This window comes from Stylophora pistillata, chromosome 2, assembly GCF_964205215.1.
Source record: "Stylophora pistillata chromosome 2, jaStyPist1.2, whole genome shotgun sequence".
Classification (NCBI taxonomy): Eukaryota; Metazoa; Cnidaria; class Anthozoa; order Scleractinia; family Pocilloporidae; genus Stylophora; species Stylophora pistillata.
Genome location: NC_142520.1, coordinates 804,513 through 824,158, shown reverse-complemented (window position 1 = coordinate 824,158; position 19,646 = coordinate 804,513). Strand labels below are relative to the sequence as shown.

General features: G+C 37.2%; 2 protein-coding genes and 1 pseudogene across 3 annotated transcripts; 1 reads left to right on the top strand and 2 right to left on the bottom strand.

Moving 5' to 3' along the window:
* Positions 1-148: 148 nt before the first annotated feature.
* On the top strand, positions 149-5,961 carry LOC111333652 (translocating chain-associated membrane protein 1). Its single transcript, XM_022939276.2, has 11 exons — positions 149-331; positions 440-503; positions 1,655-1,770; positions 1,863-1,979; positions 2,435-2,493; positions 3,141-3,225; positions 3,577-3,647; positions 3,851-3,961; positions 4,530-4,601; positions 4,991-5,062; positions 5,601-5,961. The coding sequence occupies exons 1-11, from the start codon at positions 209-211 to the stop codon at positions 5,860-5,862; spliced, it is 1,152 nt and encodes a 383-aa protein (XP_022795011.2). The 5' UTR covers positions 149-208; the 3' UTR covers positions 5,863-5,961.
* Positions 5,962-11,036: 5,075 nt separating this feature from the next.
* LOC148736589 (uncharacterized) lies at positions 11,037-12,871 on the bottom strand (annotated as a pseudogene). The gene is made up of 2 exons (XR_015996086.1): positions 12,506-12,871; positions 11,037-12,061 (listed from the first exon to the last, which is right to left on the bottom strand). The product of XR_015996086.1 is annotated as an uncharacterized LOC148736589 (transcript).
* A 1,464-nt stretch (positions 12,872-14,335) lies between these two features.
* LOC111333661 (doublesex- and mab-3-related transcription factor A2) lies at positions 14,336-16,205 on the bottom strand. Its single transcript, XM_022939289.2, has 2 exons — positions 15,749-16,205; positions 14,336-15,305 (listed from the first exon to the last, which is right to left on the bottom strand). Exons 1-2 carry the CDS (start codon positions 16,014-16,016, stop codon positions 14,800-14,802), a joined length of 774 nt encoding a protein of 257 aa, XP_022795024.2. The 5' UTR covers positions 16,017-16,205; the 3' UTR covers positions 14,336-14,799.
* Between the last annotated feature and the right edge of the window lie 3,441 nt (positions 16,206-19,646).

The window sequence follows — 19,646 nt, the reverse complement described above, 5'->3', positions numbered from 1 at the left end:
TCCATGTATATTTTAAGAAAAAAAAAAGCTACAATATTTACATTTACTCCTTAGAGGGTGGTACCCAGTCACTCCTCTTCTCCTCCCCCCCTCCGATGTGACTTGTCCGGATGATACACTGGGTACGAGAGGAACCGCAATCAAAGCTTGGAAACCACTCTCTATTCTTTCTTTTCTTCTCGGCTGTTTTTCTTTTGTCACGAAGAATATGCCAAGCCGGCGAAAATCTGGCAAAAATGCTCCGATTCTTAGCCATGAATTTGTGATAACAAATCATGGAGATATAGTCTCCTGTGTATGTATGGTTTTCATGATCGGGCTGATGTTCCAGGTAAAGTAATACTTAGTTTTCTCGCCGACCATCTCGCACAAGATCCATGAATTCTTCTTTCTCAATTGGCTGAATTTAAATTTTTTTCTTCTGGTTCTGTCTTACCAGGCAACATCGAAAGTGGCGACTGTTTTTATCGCACCTCAACACAATGTGTCGCGATCTCTGAATGGTACGTAGAAATAAAATACTATCATGTGTTTTTCGTGTAAGAAATTCAATTAACTACATCCGTTTAGGAGACAAGCGACAGTTAACAGCACGTGAACCACATGTAGCCAATTCTAAATGGTATTTTTCCCTATCCTGGGGGATCAATCAAGTGTACATCACAATCCTTTAGCTGCCATTAGACTGCTAAATTAAGATCTTGCTTTCTTTCAAAAGCTTCATCAATTATTACCTTTACCCTGTAGGTTTAAATCGTAAGCTGTCGTGTGCATCTTTGATTGGTCATTTTAGGCAGACAATAGAAAGATACAACCTCGTTGTAAATGCTCCTTTTTTTGCACAGTAAATTGTACACTCAAATTAACGTAATGTCGTTTTTCATAGAAATCTTCTTGAAAGATAAAACAATCTTTCAGATTAAATAATTTCTTCAATTTTTCTCTCCAACCTTAACACGATTTGAGATCTGTATATTCGTCTGTGCAACTGTATTGTGTTGATAACTTACACAGATTCTTACGGACTGTTAATATGTCTTTTGAGTTTAGTGCATACATTTTTTATACTGTGATAGCCTTTATGGTTAACCAAAAGTTTGTATCTATAAAATGATAATGTATGATTTGCAAACCAGCCCAGTAGAAAACAAGATAATTTGATTTATTAACTGGGTTGTTTATGTAACTTGGCCATTGTAAAAGGTTTTTAAAACTGACGTTTTGGGCATAGCCCTGGTCAGTATAAATAAGTCCTTTCAGTGGCTAATTTACATTATCACCCCCATTGAAAAACCAAATTATCTTGGAATACCCCCTCCCCCCACCAATGCAGCACCACAGTTTGTTTAGAAAGTTTCTTCCCTTATTCTGTAAGAAACAAGCCCCTAGTATTTAAGGAGAAATTATTTTGTTATATAGTTTCTAACAAAAAAATTAAATATTTCCATCTCATTGCTTTGATCCCAAGATACCAAATAATTACATAAACAGTTAGTACTTTCATTTATTATTTCCCCGATATAATTACTATAAATATTTCAAGAAACATGAAAAGAAAACTACTTTGGAAATTTAGGGTATTCTTATACAATTGTTTAATTCTTTATGTTAAAGTGTTTGGAGATCTTGATATTTAAATTATTCAATCCTCCAGGAACAGAAGACTTGCCAACCAAATACACAAATGGACCAAAGGATTTTTGCACCATTTTCTTTTATTCATTGGCATGGATTGTGGTGCATGCAATCATTCAGGAATATGTCTGGGATGTAAGCAATTCAAATTATGAATAGTTTTGTTATTGTGAAGAAGCAAAGTTATTAATGACCGACCTTTGTTCACTTTACTTTGCTGGTTGCAGAAAGTGTCCAGGAAACTTCGTCTATCAAAGACAAGAAATACAAAATTCAATGATTCTGGAACTTTACTTCCTTTTTATTTCTTCTTTGCTGCTTGGGGAGCTGATATTATAGTGAAGGTAAGATGTTGTAATATGGAAGACCTGTGCCAGATTCAGGGCATGTTTCTAACATGTCATAATTATATTTTGCTAGAAAAGAGTGAACTTCCAAATAAATGAAATATTGACAATTCTGTTTAAGAGGTAAAAGGAAGGTGAAGTATTTCTTTTTGCCATTACTGGTCAGTTATGATTTTTTGATGACCATCCACTATGGCTTTTAACTCGGGCCTTTGCTTGGCTTTTTATTTAGTATTAAAATTTAATTCAAAGAGAATTACTTTAACCAGGGTAATTCTTGTGGGAAGCCTCTTTCTTTAAATTTGTCTCATTTTGCAGCAACATTTCCACAACAACTACAACAACAATAAAACATTCATGAAACAAATTTTGTGTTGTTAAAGTTGCTTCCAAGTTGAGAATCAAAGTAATTGCAAATTTGCATCCCTTCTTTTTTTTTTTTTTTACTTTAGGAAGGATTTATTCCAAATATTTCAAAGCTCTGGGAAGGTTATCCACACAATGAAATGTCGTAAGTTCACATTATTTGTCTTTTCCTCTTGAATAATCAACTTGTGTATCTGGAACTATTTTGCTTGACTGTGAAAAATTATCTTGGGATGAATTTTAAAAATTGGTTACTCATTTGATGCTACATAGGAATAGATAAAAAGCTGTGTCCATGAGGTTTCCCAACTCTGTCTTTGCCCAACAGCTGAAAATAGATCAATTTACGTATGATGCATGATCCTCGCAGTAGAGAGCGCTATTTATGCAATAGCGAAAATCAGACCTGAAAAAAATCAGGCCTGTATGGGATTCGAACCACTGACCTCTGCGATACTAGTGCAGCGCTCTACCAATTGAGCTAACAAGCCAACTGGGAGCAGGCTGTTAAGTTGATTCGTAGTAAATCCGTGATGATAAATCAGATACATCTTGTTAGCTCAATTGGTAGAGCGCTGCACTAGTATTGCAGAGGTCAGTGGTTCAAATCCCGTACAGGCCTGACTTTTTTCAGGTCTGATTTTCGCTATTGCATAAATAGCACTCTGTACTGCGAGGATCATGCATCATACGTATCTAATACCGCAGTTCAAAATATATGAACTTCATATATACATTGTATATAGATCAATTTATTGACATAGGTTTGGTGAATTATCATTTTTCCTTTAGATTCACACTCAAGTTCTACTTCATCCTTCAAATTTCCTTTTGGGTGCACTGCTTTCCAGAACTGTACTTCACAAGAGCAAAAAGGGTAAGAATCAATGGCATAATACAGTATTACTGTAATAAAAAACACACACACTTCTCATAAAGAGTAGGGAACAAATAGCTCCCTGTGTTGTGGTTTGGCCTGATGTTTCTGAAAATTCCTAAATTGGGGGTGCTTGCAAAAGTTCCTTTCAAAAATTTGAAACTGCTCAATGCAGTCTGAACAAAATCTCTTGCAAAGTGCATTAAAGCATATTATGATGGAAAAAGCGTTAAAAAAATACGTCATCATAGTCATTTAAGACAAAAAGGAAACATCATACCATGAGTTGATGTTCAGAAAAAAAATTCAAGTGATTATTTGTTTCCTATGATTTCTTGTTTTTCTTTGCAGGAAGAAATTTTCCCCAAAGTTCAGTTGTACATTGAATATCTGTTATTTATCTGGGCTGCCTACATGCTGAAGTAAGTCTTTGTTCATTAATTATTTAAGATATATTGTTTTATTCATAAGTGTTCCTATCCGGTTCCATGTGTTAATACTTTAAGTATTAACAATTGCTTTGTAAATAGATGTCACTTTGATTTAGTGTTCTAGAACTATACTTGTTTACAGAGTCAGAGAGTTACAGTACAATGCAATAATAATTTCTTTATATTGTTGCCAGCTTTACCCATGTCACCCTGTGCTGCCTGGTTGTTCATTATGCAGTAGAGACTTTGTACCATGGACTGAGAATGTTAAACATCAGCGGAAAGGCAGATGTTGCTCAGAGCTTGTAAGTTAACCACCATTTTGTCCTGAATTCTTTCCTTCCTTTGGTAGAATTTTCCTCTTATCATTTTAAGACTTTAGATAAGTTCTACTCTGCAGCTGAGACTGACTCAAATATCTGCTGGATCTCTCCCACAAGAGTACTGCTAGCCCTCTAAACAGGATACTGACCATTGCAGGTTACCCCCTCTCCTCCCCTCCCAGGCTACCCCTTCCCTATCATGTTTTCCTGGCAGTTTGCCAGAACCCATTTATTCAATTTGGTACAGAGAGGCACTGATAGAGAATGACGTGTCCTGCAAGAAAAATGACAAAAGGACTCAAATGCTTGGTCTCAAATGCATTCATTCGGATGCATAATATGACACACCAACCACTGAAATGGCCTCAGTCAGTGCTGTGCTATTTCACAATTGAGGTAACTTTTCATACAATTCAAATTGGTCAAACTATAGTACACTTGTCACTGTCTTTTCCTTGATTGTGGGAAAACTCTAATGTAACCCCAACTTGATAAGATAAGTGTTTGTGTTCACTGGCCACAACAATGTTCACTTCTTTTTTCATTTTAGGTTCTGGGTGTGGACTGTCCTATTTGCAATTGCCCGTTTTGCAATCATTGCCCTTACTGTCATGACTTTCTGGTAAGTAATAACCATTTTGTTATTTTTATTTTTTTTTTAAATTAATGTAATCTGCAATTCCATGTACACTGATGGTACCTCAACTTGGAGAAGAATTTTCCAACACCTATTTGTTTGTGGCCAAGAGACATACAGTCAGACGGTGATGCGAAGTGTGGTCAGATATGGAGAGAAAGTTTAAAAATCTTTCTTCTCCAGGATTTGCATGTTAATGACCTGTTTTGCTTTGACCATCAGTGACTAGATAGAAGTTGTTACTTTTTTTTTTAAATTTAGTTAATTTGTCAGTCATCTTTTTATATCAATGGTTGTCAGTGGCATGTGGCATTCACTTTAAGTCTCATTTGTAAGCTAGACAATGTTTAAATTGTTTCCTTTTATAAAAACAGGTATGGACTTCCCCGTCTGGACAATGCTGGTCTAAATGTGGATGTAGGAAACTTTAACAGTCCACCAATACGGTGAGAAAACTTCTCTGCCCTCCTTGTTGAAGTCACTTCTCTAACATGCTCATTATTGGTACTGGGGTGTGGCCAATCTAGCAAGAGGTCTGCAAGGGCACTGGCACTAGTGTCAGCCCTTTCACTAGCTTTCCTTGCTCAAGGCCTCAAACTTTCTTGCAAACACAGGAATGTTCATGTCAAAGCTGCTATCACTTATCCCAAAAGGACAACACATTGCTCTGTTAAAGGTTGTAGCTAAATACAAGGTCACTGTACCAAGAATACAAAACATTCACTTGTACAGTAACAAATTAAAAAGACAAATCAAAACAAAGGGAAAGGTGTTGATGACAACAAAGCAACCATCTGAAATGCAGGTAAATGTGACCGGTGAAGTCAAGATTGGTTTAGGTTCGCTCTCATTGGCTGAGAGGTTGCTGTTAGTTTTTGCAACCAATCACTCAGTAAAGTAAAACAAAACAAAATGCAGTTGTGGATTAGTTCCCCCACTGAACTGGGAATTGTTCTTATTCATAAAAATCTAATTTTTTTTCAGACTTGCTGCTATGGCTGCAGTTATTCTCATGCAAGCCTGGCTGGCATGGAATTTCATCTGCTATCAGATCAAGCTGTGGCGTGAGCGTGTAAGTGCTGCCACACCCTCCAAGAAGAAAGACACTAAGAAGAAAAGCAAGAAGGACAGTGACAAGAAGAAGAAAGAGGAAAGTGTTGTTGAGGAAAGTGATGAAATGGAAGCTGAGGAATATGAAAAAACAAATGGTTCACCAAAGGCTGGCGGCAAAGCTAAAAGATCTTAAGTTATTGTGTTTGTACTTCCCTCCCTGTCATCTAATAGATAGAGGGGAATGAAAAGGTTTGATAATTTATGTTGAATAAATGGCTAACGGAAAGTAGGATTGAAGTGTGTGCTTTGTTACATGTTAACATTTTGAAGGGAAGCCCTTTTTTCTGATTCTGTTGTTATTATGATAATTATTATAAGACCAACTGCCTGTATTTTTAGTGCCAAAATGGATGTCAGAAAAAAATTTTCCTCAAGGAAATGTTTCCCTGTACAAGGAAATTGCAGCCACCTCTCAACAATCCAAGCTCAACATCATTTGCTTGAATAATTATTCCCTGTAACTATATGTAGGAAGGTGGCTGGCCGTAAAAGGAGAAACGGTGATGGAATAATAAAGGAAGCTTCCACCTCTGGGACAGGGTGTTGTGAAACTGACGAAAATGTCTTAAAATGTGAAGTTTTGTTTGAACTAATAAGAAGCAAGCCCCAAAATCTACAAATAGTGAAACAAATACAAGCAGTATGGATGTTTGAATTTATTTTCCTCTAGGCACTATTTTGTATCATATGACTTCATATAGTTGCAGCTATTGTCACAAATTGATATTCCTTTAGTTTGCTAGAGCTTTGAGGGGATCAGTGATGGCCATCATGACACATCCCATGATGTAATGTGGTTGCACACTAATTACAAAAATTAGATATTTCTCACTTAATTAATATACTTCACTCCCATATATGCCAACAAAATTTTATTGAGAAGGTTGTTTTTGGTAATTTATCAAGAGCCTGTCCTGAGTGAGGAGGTTTTCATTTATTGTGGTCTCTTTGTTATTTGTAACATTACTAATAGCTACAATGAGTGGTAAAAGTATTTGACACACTTTCCGTTACTCAGTGGTTGACAACCTTCCACCCAACATATAATAAACAGGAATATTTTATTTCATCTCTAATAAGTTTCTTAAAAGTCCCCTCTTCCCCCCAGACAATGTTGACAAAAATTAGTGAATATTTTGTTAACATCAGGAAACATTGAAATGGGGGCAAGTGGGAGATGAATGAAAGTTAAAGAAAAATGTAAAAAATACTTTTAGTAGACCACGCTGAGACTTTAGGCACTCATTGTTTCAAAGTTCATTTGTTCATTTCCCCTATTCCTCTCCAGTTGTCCTAAAAGTCATTTTTCAACCATCCTTTGTCAATGTTCAGCCTTGTATTGTAACCATTAAGCTTCTCATATCAACTTGAATGAAAATAAACAATCATGGAAGGTTGCTTGGTTGTTGATTTAAAATCATTTTAATTTCTGCCTGACAGATCTTGTTGAGGTTTAACCGTAAAAAATGGTGTTAGGTTTAGGGAGAAATAAAAGAGAATATTAGATCGAATTAATTGGGGAAAAAGTTAAAAGTTACACGTACATGGACGGCATGTACTAAAACCAGGAACACCGGAACACCCCGGAACAACAACAACATTTGTTTATACCACAAAGAAATAACATTAAGAAACTATATATTTAGCGCCTGCTTCTAGCTTCTGAGCTCTTTTGTGTCACGTGGGTAAACAAATTACATCTACATTTTATTTTTTTACACCGCCAAATTCGGTGTTCCGGTGTTCCTGGTTTTAGTACATGACTACATGGATGAAAACAAAGTTATAATTAACTACTGGTAATTCAACAATTAAAATATTTTTTTTCTCAATGTAATCTATGGTTTTGATGCGTATTTGGTTTATCCCGTGGTGACCCTCTAAAAAGAAACGTGTGGTGATTTGTGCATCTGAAAGATTCTGAATCGATTTAATAGTGGCCATTTTTCCCTTTGTTCACTATTGTCTTCTCTGTGTCTTTCAAATACACGACAAATTGTTTGACAAGTAACTGGGAATTATTGTGTCTGTTGATTTAAACACGAAGGCGCGCTATTTAAGGAAGTGTTCCCTGGGAAGACCTAGGCTCATTTGTCACTCACCGTTGACGTGTGCGGGTCAAATTCAGATGCTGGTAGACGAACAAAAAGAGCTGATGAGATATCTATTGTTCACTTCCACCAGCATGGTGGCACGAGGTAACGTGCAAACCACCTACTTCGATCTCAAATTTACCGCCACAAATAATTAATAAATGGTAAACACCACAGCGTACACTATTGAGTTAGGGATGCACGCGAGAGGTTGCTAAGCACGAAAGAAGCGTAAGAGTCGCTCGAGGCGATAGCCGAGAGCGACTCTAGCTTCTTGAGTGCTTAGCAAACCTCCCGAGTGCATCCATAACTCAATAGTGTACGCTGTGGTGTTTACCATTTGTTTTATAACATAACATTGATACATTGTAGCTAAAGAGTTCCCTTTTATTTAACAAATCTTACGAGACCAGAAAAGACAAGCGCGCGCGGAAAAATAGTCTTTGCATTTGCTCACGTCAGCAGCGTACACCCATAGGCAAATGGGGGAAGTTAAATTGACCAATCAGAGCGCGCGCTTTACTTTGGTTATGTTATAAATTGTGTTATCATGGGGCGTATTTTGTGATGACTAGGCCTTCACTTGATTTCCAAACAGATTATGTAACAAAAAGTATAGGAAGTGTTCTCATGTCAAACGGTGTCGTAAACTTTATCATATATATGCTGCGGATGAAAGACTTCTGCACCTATGTAAAGAAACTGTTCTACTGTCATGGCAGTAACGCTCGCGGCCAAAACAGTCTGCTGGTGAAAGATTTGAAATGAATTTGCCTCATAGCCAATAAGCGGCCTGACAGTCCTTGAGTTTCTGTGAACGCGGGATTAAAAGTAGATGGTAATTGCTGTCATGAAAACTAACCTCTCACACCAATATAAAACCCTTTCTCTTAAGTAATATTCTTGAGGATATATATCCGAATGAAAAGTAATTGGATGAAGAAACCGCACTACTAATATAAATGCCAGATTTGATTAAAATGAAGACCAGAAAAGTAAGCCCGTGGACTGGACTGGACTGGACTGTTCGTGATACCAGAAGTTCACTACGCCACATAATCAGATGCAAAACTTAAGCTTGAAGCGACTTGGTCTCTCAAGTTTGAGTCGTTTTCTCGCTTTAAACTCGTTTTCTTAAGGGCTCCTGTGGTATTTACCTTTATTCCTTTGGCCTACACTTCATCAAAAATCGTCAGTATTTAGGGGCCGACCATTTAACTTTTGAGGGGGGGTGGTGGGTGATTTCTGGTCGTCAAGAAATTTTTTTTCCAGCAATCTGCTGTGCAGGATATTTTTTCCGATTTTTTGGTACATTTTTTCTGTTACACCTGGGCTGCATGCAACTTCCAACAAGCGCTTGCAGGAAATTTTTTTTCAAAATCACCCACCCCCTCCCCTCAAAAGTTAAATGGTCGGCCCCTTATATGCTCTTGCTTGAGGAATGTTTTCGAATTTTAACGAAAGATAACTAAAAAATAATCAAGATTAAAAACCACAGTCATCTCAAGTTATATCATTTTCCCTTTTATGTGATAGATATGCATAAGAACTGTTTACAAGAGGTTGAAAAATACTTTGTTTTAAGTAGATAGGAATACAGTTTCAAAACAAAAACGTAAAGTAATATGATTTAAACTGTAACGCTTCTTACGCTTCTTTCGTGCTTAGCAACCTCCCGCGCGCATCCATAACTCAATAGTGGTTATAACATAACCAAAGTAAAGCGTGCGCTCTGATTGGTCAATTTAGCGTTCCCCATTTGCCCATGGGTGTACGCTGCTGACGTGAGCAAATGCAAAGACTATTTTTCCTCGCGCGCTTGTTTTTTCTGGTCACGTAAGATTTGTTAAATAAAAGGGAGCTCTTTAGCTACAATGTATCAATGTTATGTTATAAGACAAATGGTAAACACCACAGCGTACACTATTGAGTTATGGATGCACTTGGGAGGTTTGCTAAGCACTCAAGAGGCTAGAGTCGCTCTCGGCTTCGCGTCGCGCGACTCTTACGCTTCTTTTGTGAAAAAGACTGGAAAGGATAAAACAAAGTTACAAAGGTACTCACATATCGGTCCCGCTTGTGCCAGAGGTTGAGAAAACGAGAGGGCGAAAGTTTACCAAGACTATTCAAAACTTACGAAGAACTGATTAAAGGGACGCTAAACTTGCCTTTTATATGCGCGTGGTGACACTGAAAGGTCCGATTACAGAACCAATAGAAATACAGAAAAATAGGTAAGCATTGTAACTATGAGGCTATCTAAGATCATTCTGAAATTAGTGAACTAATCAATAATCAATCAAAAAATGAGCCTTCTGGCCAATGTCCTTAACAATTATTATTATTATTATTATTATTATTATTATGTTCATAGCTTTTACTTCATACACTCCCGTCCCCTCCCTTTATATACGTTTCTTAGCACTTTAACTTTTTATGACAGTCTATTTACCAGCACGGAAGCGAATCAAACACACGTTTCGCCGGATTTATTCTAGGTCTCCACGTTGCACAATTTCCACTCACATTCCCTTTATTTCTCTAACGTTCTAATTTCCTGTTTCGCATGAACGGAAGTCTCCTTTTAGTAAACTGCCAATGGGGTGTTATTAGTTCCACTACATTCTGTGTATCTTGATTTCAGATTTTCTTTCTTTCAATTCTATTGCAGTCACGTAGTGCTCGCACGAACCACAGCTGAACGATTTGTAAGTTCAATGTGTGCTTTAATTTCGTTTATAAAATGACTAAGGTACAACGAGCGCCCTGTTGGTCACAAACCTATCGTTTATTGCATCGGTTAACCCATAGAAAATTGCAACATAGTTATTTTGTTTGCCTCCGGCTCGTGATCAACAAACTTTTCCCGTGTCCTTCCAACATCCCGTCCGGGGTTATTACGCCGGTAAAACGATAGAAAGTGCGGTCTATTGCTTAATCATTTTTCCATCGCTCTTCTTTCTTGGCTTCACAAACACAAAGTCTCCTGTTAGTATGACTTCAATTATAGTTATCATTTGCTTGCTTGCTTGCTTATTCTTTGTTTCCTAATGATAATTCAGCGCATGGATACCTCCATATCTTCTCACCATGAGTTTCTGTTAAGTCACGTACTTCTCTCATAAAACAAACCGTCCGTATAGATTCTAGCACTTAATACCAACACTAGCACTTAATACCAACACTAGCACTTTTAAAACACCAACACTAGCACTTAATATCCAACCGTATCTTTAATTTTTCAACAACGGTTGCAGAAATACAAATTAACTGGAACAAGATTTCTTATCATTGTTTGTGTTAAAAACAACGTAAAGAAGAAAATGTTCGTGTTTCAAGAAAAATTTGTATCAAAAGTAACTGAGTTCATAAGGTTAAATAATTTTTCGTAAAATAAATTGACGATTAGTTGTAACTCTCTATCTGGAAAATGCTTCAAACTAAAATTAAATTTCCAGTGAAGGGTATAAAACATTACATCATAATTTAAGTGTAAGTTATATAAACAATCCTACCACTGCACATTTAGCATTTCATGAATATCCTATAAAAAAAAAAAAAAAAGAAAACAGCCAAAATGTTAAACACGTCGAAAACAAAGATTCCATAACGAGACCGTTTCTAATAGAAACAATATCTTCCGGATTAAAATCAGATCTAAAGACCAAGTGTTGAATTTTTCATATACAAAGCCGACACGAACCAAAGGCAGTGATAGTAGTCACTTAGGACAAGTATGGATCAAAAATGTTTTTTCTTTCATATCTCGGTTTTCCATGCTTTTGATTTCAGCAAATGACGTCAAAACAGCGGCGGCTTCTAAGGATTCACTGAGACCAAATCTGAAAGAGTTGATCTCCATTCTTGGGGAAACATTGCTGTACTTCACAAAGGCACTGTTATCCGAAACGGTAAAATTAGTGCAGGGTAGAGGTTCCATCACGGAGAAGCAGGATGTCTCAGTTTCAGATCCCTGCCAGTTGTTTTGATGGAAGCCACCCGTGTAAATTTCTCCTACACTCCATGGAAGCTGGTATAAAGGTGTAGGTGTAGGTAAGCAAGCCCTGAAGTTGAATGGGTGATGTCTGGGAACTCCAAACTGGGAATTCAATATTTTCGACACGCCCTGAATCAATCCTCTGCTTCCATTTTTTGCTGTCTTTTCATTTTCATCATATATGGTGTTATGTTTTTCATATAAAGGTGATTCTGCTTTCACGAGCGCGGGAGAGATACTCACTGCAAACATGATAAAAAAAATTTTTCCTTCATTTGCAAGAAAACCATCAAAAGCAATGAGCAAAACATTTAAGAGCAGAAAAAGAAACTCCCCAGATCGTATATAATCATTAGGGCAAAGAGTAACAAGACGAGTTTCTTAATTTCTTTTTCGAGCTTCAAATAAACAAGCAAAAAAAAACAACTCAGAAGTTGCAACAATTCTACTAAAAGTATGAACATATTTTCCATGCACGTTTGAAGAAAATCCATTTGCATTGTCAATGATCAGTTTTACTCAAAGAAAACCAAGCTAAGATAGCGAGACTGTACGACTCACTTCAACCAAACGTAAAGAAACACTAGATGATAACGCCTGATTTTAACCAAAGAAAAAATATCACTTGGTAAACTGACAAACAACATAGGCCTACGTACAAAATACGCAAAACATTATTCTCGTACCTTGAATTGGTTCAACAGTGGTTGAAATGCAGTGAGTATTACTGTTTTTTATAGCTTTCATCTGTTGTCGCCGAAGGTAAACTTGCTTTTTCATAACACCCCTATGTTCGCGTCCCTTGACACATAGCTTGCAGTGACAGTTCAAGAACGGACAGAGCCGTTTATGACCTTTCATGTTTGTTCGGATTCCATGATTTCTGCAGATCGTGCAGGAACGCTTGCCTTTTTTTTTTAATGTGTTTCGGTTCTTCTTGAGGAACCAGGTCCATTTTGTTCTGCCGGTGAAAATAGCGGTCCGAAACAGGAATTTTTTTCTTCGGAGACGACGCCTTATATTGCTTCAGCTATCGGCAAAACTAAGCAAACTGTCTACAAGGCGGCCCTCCTATCCAGTCACTGACAAGCAAATGTCAGTCAAATCGAAATCTTGCTCATGATTGGCGAAGGTATTAAAGGTATCACGTGCGCGACTCGTGACATGGACAGAGAGACGTCCGTTCAAAACAATGAAGTGTTTGTTTTGAATGAATGCATGAATGAATGTCTGTCTGCACTTAGACAATCTGAAACTTTCCAAATATTCTGCTCTGATCAATTTGTTTTCCATATTCCACGTTTTCAGAATTATCCTTCCTCTTGTACCCATTTTAAACTGGCTGGAAATAATTTACTTTTTCACGATCTACTTTAACGTACAGATTCCTTCGGACAGAGATGTTATTCAGTAATTTTTTTTCATCACCGTATCGTTCTTGGTCCTTTTATTACAACCAGACTATTATTTCGATCAGGAATTAAAAAATTTGTTCTGATTTCGGATAAGCAATCACGATTACTGTTCGCCGCACTCGCTCTGCATGTTGAGCTTTCGATAACCTTTAATCCTGAATTTATTGAAAAAGCACTTTAAACTTCAGGGATCTGTGCAGTAAAAAAATTAACTGTTAACTTATATTCTTGTGATGTATTTCATAACAATTTTGACAACACTTGTTGACAACACCTGTTCATTTCTCACACAGTAATCAGAGTTTTTCCTTGATTCCTTTTTCAAGTACTGTGATACTTTTAGAATTCTAAAAGATGTTGTGTAGCTGACTGCGCGGTAACTTGGGGAAAAAGCTTTCGGATTTTTTATGTTTATAGTAAAACAATTTCATTAAATGAATAATATATTGTAATGGACCTGAGTGGAGTCTAATTAGATCATAGGAGTGATTGACAAAATCTGGTGGACGACACAAAGTTCTGTTACCAATGAATCAAAATAACAATAAATCACATAATTTTTTCCAGTTAGTAATTCGAAAAGTAGCTGTAAAGCTTGCTCCGTCGGTCCCTGCACTGAATACGATATGGAAAAATATAATAAACTCCTTTGATCTTCTTCTTACAAAACAATACAGAAAAAGTCAACTAACCCCTTTGAAGTGAGGTGTACAAGACAACTTTGTTGTGAGGTACAAAACCATTTCTATGACCGTGAGGAAATGCGACCACTTGTCGCCTTTCACGGAGACGGCCTGCCTGGTGAGAGTGTACTGACATACATAAAATGTAACTCTGAAAACGAAGAAAATGTTTCTCCTGATATTTTACGTTTCCTTCTTGCTGTCAGCTACTGATACGTAAAAATTGTTGGACAAAGATTAAAATCACTAATCTCAAGATTAATTCAAACGCTTCAACATTACAATCCAGTCTAGTAAACGTTCTAAAACTCTAACAGACGCCCCTACTGACGCTTTGTCGTCTCGTCTTTTCTAGGCGAGGAAGGAACCTTAAAATGGCTTTAGAGGCGAACAAAAGGTTGCCTCCACCACACTAGCATTTAATTCTCAACTGTGTCTTTAATTTTTCAACAACGGTTGCAGAAATACAAATTAACTAGAACAAGATTTTTTTATCATTATTTATGTTAAAAACAACCTAAAGTAACTGAGTTCATATGGTTAAAGAATTTTGCGTAAAATAAATTGACGAATAGTTGTAATTCTCAGTATGGAAAATGCTTCAAACGAACATTAACTTTCCCAGTAAAGGGTATAGAACATTACATCATAAGTGTAAGTTATAAAAACAATCCTACCACTGCATATTTAGCATTTCATGATTATCCTATTAAGAAAAAAAAAAAAGCCAAAAAGTTAAACATGTCGAAAACAAATATTCAATATTGAGACCGTTTCTATAGAAACAATATCTAACGGGATTAAAATCAGATCTGAAGACACTGTGGTTGAATTTTTCCAGTGAGATTCAAAGCCGACACGAACCAAAAGTAATGAAAGTAGTCAGTTAGGACAAGTATGGATCAAAAATGTTTTATCTTTCATATCTCGGTTTTCCATGCTTCTGATTCCAGCAAATGGCGTCAAAACAGCGGCAGTTTCAAAGGATTCACTGAGACCAAATCTGAAAGAGTTGATCTCCATTCTTGGGGAAACACTGTTGTATTTCACGAAGGCACTGTTATCCGAAACGGTAAAATTAGTGCAGGGTAGAGGTTCCATCACGGAGAAGCAGGATGTCTCAGTTTCAGATCCCTGCCAGTTGTTTTGATGGAAGCCACCCGTGTAAATTTCTCCTACACTCCATGGAAGCTGGTATAAAGGTGTAGGTGTAGGTAAGCAAGCCCTGCAGTTGAATGGGTGATGTCTGGGAACTCCAAACTGGGAATTCAATATTTTCGACACGCTCTGAATCAATCCTCCGCTTCCATTTTTTGCTGTCTTTTCATTTTCATCAAATATGGTGTTATGTTTTTCATTGAAAGGTGATTCTGCGGGAGAGATACTCACTGCAAACATGATAAAAAAAAAAGTTTTCCTTCATTTGCAAGAAAACCATCAAAAGCAATGAGTAAAACATTTAAGAGCAGAAAAAGAAACTCCCTAGGTCATATAAAATCATTAAGCCAAAGAGTAACAAGACGAGTTTCTTAATTTCTTTTTCGAGCTTCAAATAAACAAGCTAAAAAAAACAACTCAGAAGTTGCAACAATTCTACTAAAAGTATGAACATATTTTCCATGCACGTTTGAAGAAAATCCATTTGCGTTGTCAATGATCGGTTTTACACAAAGAAAACTAGACTAAGATAGCGAGACTGTACGACTCACTTCAACCAAACGTAAAGAAACACTAGATAACGCCTGATTTTAACCAAAGAAAAAATATCATTTGGTAAAATGACAAACAATATAGGCATACATCAAAATTACGCTTAACATTATTTTCGTACCTTGAATTGGTTCGACAGCGGTTGAAATGCAACGAGTATTACTCTTTTCTATAGCTTTCATCTGTTGTCGCCGAAGGTAAACTTGCTTTCTCGTAACACCCCTATGTTCGCGTCCCTTGACACATAGCTCACAGTAGCAATTCAAAAACGGACAGAGCCGTTTGTGACCTTTCAGGTTTGATCGGATTCCATGATTCCCGCAGATCGTGCAGGAACGCTTGCCTTTTTTCTTAATGTGTTTCGGTTCTTCTTGAGAAGCCAGATCCATTTTGTTGTGACGGTGAAAATAGCGGTCCGAAACGGGATTTTTTTCTTCGGAGACGACGCCTTAATATTGCTTCAATCATCGACCAGAAAACTAAGCAAACTCTGTCCACAAGGCGGCCCTTCTATTCAGTCACTTACAAGCAAATGTCTGTCAAATCGAAATCTCGTTCATGATTGGTGAAGGTATTGAAGGTATCACGTGCGCGACTCGTGACATGGACGATGAGGCGTTTGTTATTTTGAATGAATGAATGTCTGTCTGTACTTACTCGTAATGTAACTTTTCAAATATCCTGCTCTGTTGAAGTTGTTTCCATATTCCACGTTTCCAGAATTAACCTTCCTCTTGCACCCATTTTAAACTGGGAAGGTTTATTTTTTTTAATGATCTACTTTAACTGAATTGAGGTTGCAAGATTTGTGTCCTATATATATATATAGGTCTGAGATTTCAAACTTAGTTTCTGGTTCAATCACTGTCTTTCCAAAACATTTCTAAAGTAATTTTTCAATTCCAGGCATCTAACTGCCTGGAGTCGTAATTTTATGAGATCAGACTATGTTTCTAGCATCGACATTACTGATATATGTTCTAGAAATGATCTGCCAGCATTGTTTTCTACGAACCTCTTTGAATGCTGTTAATTCTGTATCAAGATCTGAACATTATTGAATAACTAAGGTACTGGTCATTTTTTATCGGGAGGGGGGACTGGTGCAAATGGGGGGGGGGGGGCCACCATTTTTTATGCATGGCTTAAAAGGGAGGCCATTCAAAAATATGCAAACGTTTTGCCAGAAAAAAGGTTAAAAGCTGCATCTGGATGCCATCAACAAATACAGCCTAATAAAATAGCTTTATACATACCCACCATAACCTTGGAAAATATGGAATAAAAAAGGCAAAGCTGGAAGCAGTTAAAGAAAGTATCATCCAAGAACTTGCTAAACGCAGTGAGAGAGAGGAGGATTGGAAGAGCGACAATCAGTCGTCTTCTGATTCACTCAGTAGTGAATCAGAAGACGACTCAGAGGAAGAACACTGTGTCCTTGCAGAGATTGGTATTTTAAGCTCTGAAGAGGAAGAGAGGTCGACTGCAGAAGAAGAAATGGTTGAGAGCACCGAAAACTTTAATATCAATACGACAATTGTCTACACACGGTCTGGGCGAAGAGCAACTCAAATCCAAATTTAAGGTAGCTTTAGATAGGATGTCTGTCATTTGGACATGGTGACCTGATAAATAGATACTTTTTGTTTCGTGCATGCCAAAGGACAAGGGGGGATGGGAGGGGGGGTCAGCAAAAATCATGTTAAAGTAAAAAGGGGGGGGGTCAGCAAAAATCAAGCATGGCATATTTTACATTGGACCAGCCCCCCCTCCCGATAAATAAGGACCAAGGGCCCGTTTCTCGAAAGTCCCGGTAACTTAACGGACCCGTAAGACGGTTCTGTTTTCATTCAGGATGGGAATTTCAAAAGTTTTGAAAACAACAAAATGAAACCATCAACTAAAGAAACAAAATGGAGTGGTTTGGGGGCCAGAACCTGCTTTTATATCCTTTGAATTTTTATATTAAAACATGGCCTCGGGTCCGCTAAGTTACCGGGACTTTCGAGAAACGGGCGCCAGTCCCTAATAGGGTACCGTAAACTGAAACTACTGACAGTAATTGACACTTGAGTGGTTGGGCTGTTCCGAAAACGTGGAGTGCGGAGTGCAGAGTGCGGAGTCTAAAAAAAAAATTAAAAAATTAAAGATTAAATGAAACAATTAAAAGAATAATTAAAAACATAAATACGCTGGAAATAGAAATTTAAGAAATAAAAATAATAGTTATTAAAAAATTCACGCCGCCTGAAGTGGACTGTTCATTTCGTATATTAAACCCAAGACTTTCATAGTTAGCAGTTCACTTTTACCACTTATTACCAGCTTTAAATGAATATATTAAGTACGTTTATCCCCGTCACATGCCTTTCCATGTCAACTGATTGAATGCCTGGGCTAGAGGTGACAACTTATCCCTTAGCCTCTTTTCCATGCGTTCGGTTAGTTGAGTCATGGCTCGGAAAACGGTGGGCGAAAAAATCGGGAAAAAGTGCTTTATTTACTCTCTTTTGCGTTAGAAGCCTTCAAGTATTGTGTATCAATTTAACTTTACTTCCACCTTGAAATCAGTAATCTTCTTCCAGAGAAGGTATTAGGTTCTTGCAGAAAAAAAAAAAATACATGACCGCAGTCACGGTAGCTGCATGTGGAATTGGCGAGACGAGCAACCCTGTGCCGTTAAATGGCTTTTTTGGGAAAACATTTTATTTTTATAATTTGATTTCTCAAAGTGCAACTTTACCTGTGTATGGACTTGTTTCTCTATTTGTCAAACTACATTTTTCATCTTACTATTTTTCAGCGCTGAATGTCTTTCAAGGTTTTAGTTTGAGCTTTGCGAGAACTTTAGGACGCGCAGTTGACAAGTTGTGAGAATGGTGAGGGTTAATTCACATGGGCAGTTTATTTTGGAAAGCAAAGCTTGAGATTGTTTCGAGGCAGTACGGCTTTCCAGCCAAACCGAAGGCGTAATTTCTCGCATTTTCTAGACATGGTCAAAACTGGACTGTTCTTTACTTTTTTTTTCGTAAAAGTGAACTGCTAACTGTGAAAATCTTGAGTTTAATATACCATATGAACAGTCCACTTCAGGCGGCGTGAATTTTTTAATAATTATTATTTTTATTTCTTAAATTTCTATTTCTAGTTTATCTATGTATTTAATTATTCTTTTAATTTTCTTTTTTTTAATTTTTTTTTAGACCTCGCACTCCGCACTCCTCGTTTCCGGAACAGCCTGAGTGGTTGTGTGCCTTCGCCTAAATCAGAATTTAGAAGAACCGACTCGAAAAGCAAACACGAGGCCCTGTAAATATTTATTCATGGCCTTTTCCCAAAAAAAAAAAACAAAAACTAAGTTAAACTAGCACAGTTTAAAAGCTTATTCCCCATAAAAAAATTAATAAATTTTACTTATAAATCAAGATAAAATTCGCTAAAGTTTTTACGCGCGTGTGCGAAAAAGCCAGCGGGTCAGATGTCACCAGTTACGAATGAGCAAATTTGGCGCTCGCAACTTGAAAACTGAATGAAAAGCAAGACAAATATTGCCAGGAGATATTTCAGGGTAAATCTGTCATTCAACACGAATCTAAATTTACTATTATAAGCAAAAAGCGTGCGAATTTCTCGCGTGCATGAACACGCAGAATAATTCGTTTGTGTGTATCGCTGTTCAATTTCCCTGCGAGCATAGTCTTTTCTTCTTTTCAACCCTCCAAGGGCTTTTCTTCTTTTTAACCCTCCAAGGGATTTTCCCTTTTCGATTCGAGGACGGGTTAAAAAGGCTCTGCTCGCAGGGTACTGTTCACTAAACTTCGTTGCAAGAAATTTCATGGCCTTACGTTGAAAATTCTGAAAATTGTATGCTTTAACAAAAGATCTTTCGTTAAACAATGTTTGTGCTTTTTACTTTAAGCTTTCACTTCCACACAAACATTACTCGGTAGAGGTTGGTATTCCAGTTCGTGCTTCGTAATCTCACTAAATCACTGTAACATCTCAACCACACTGTCGCG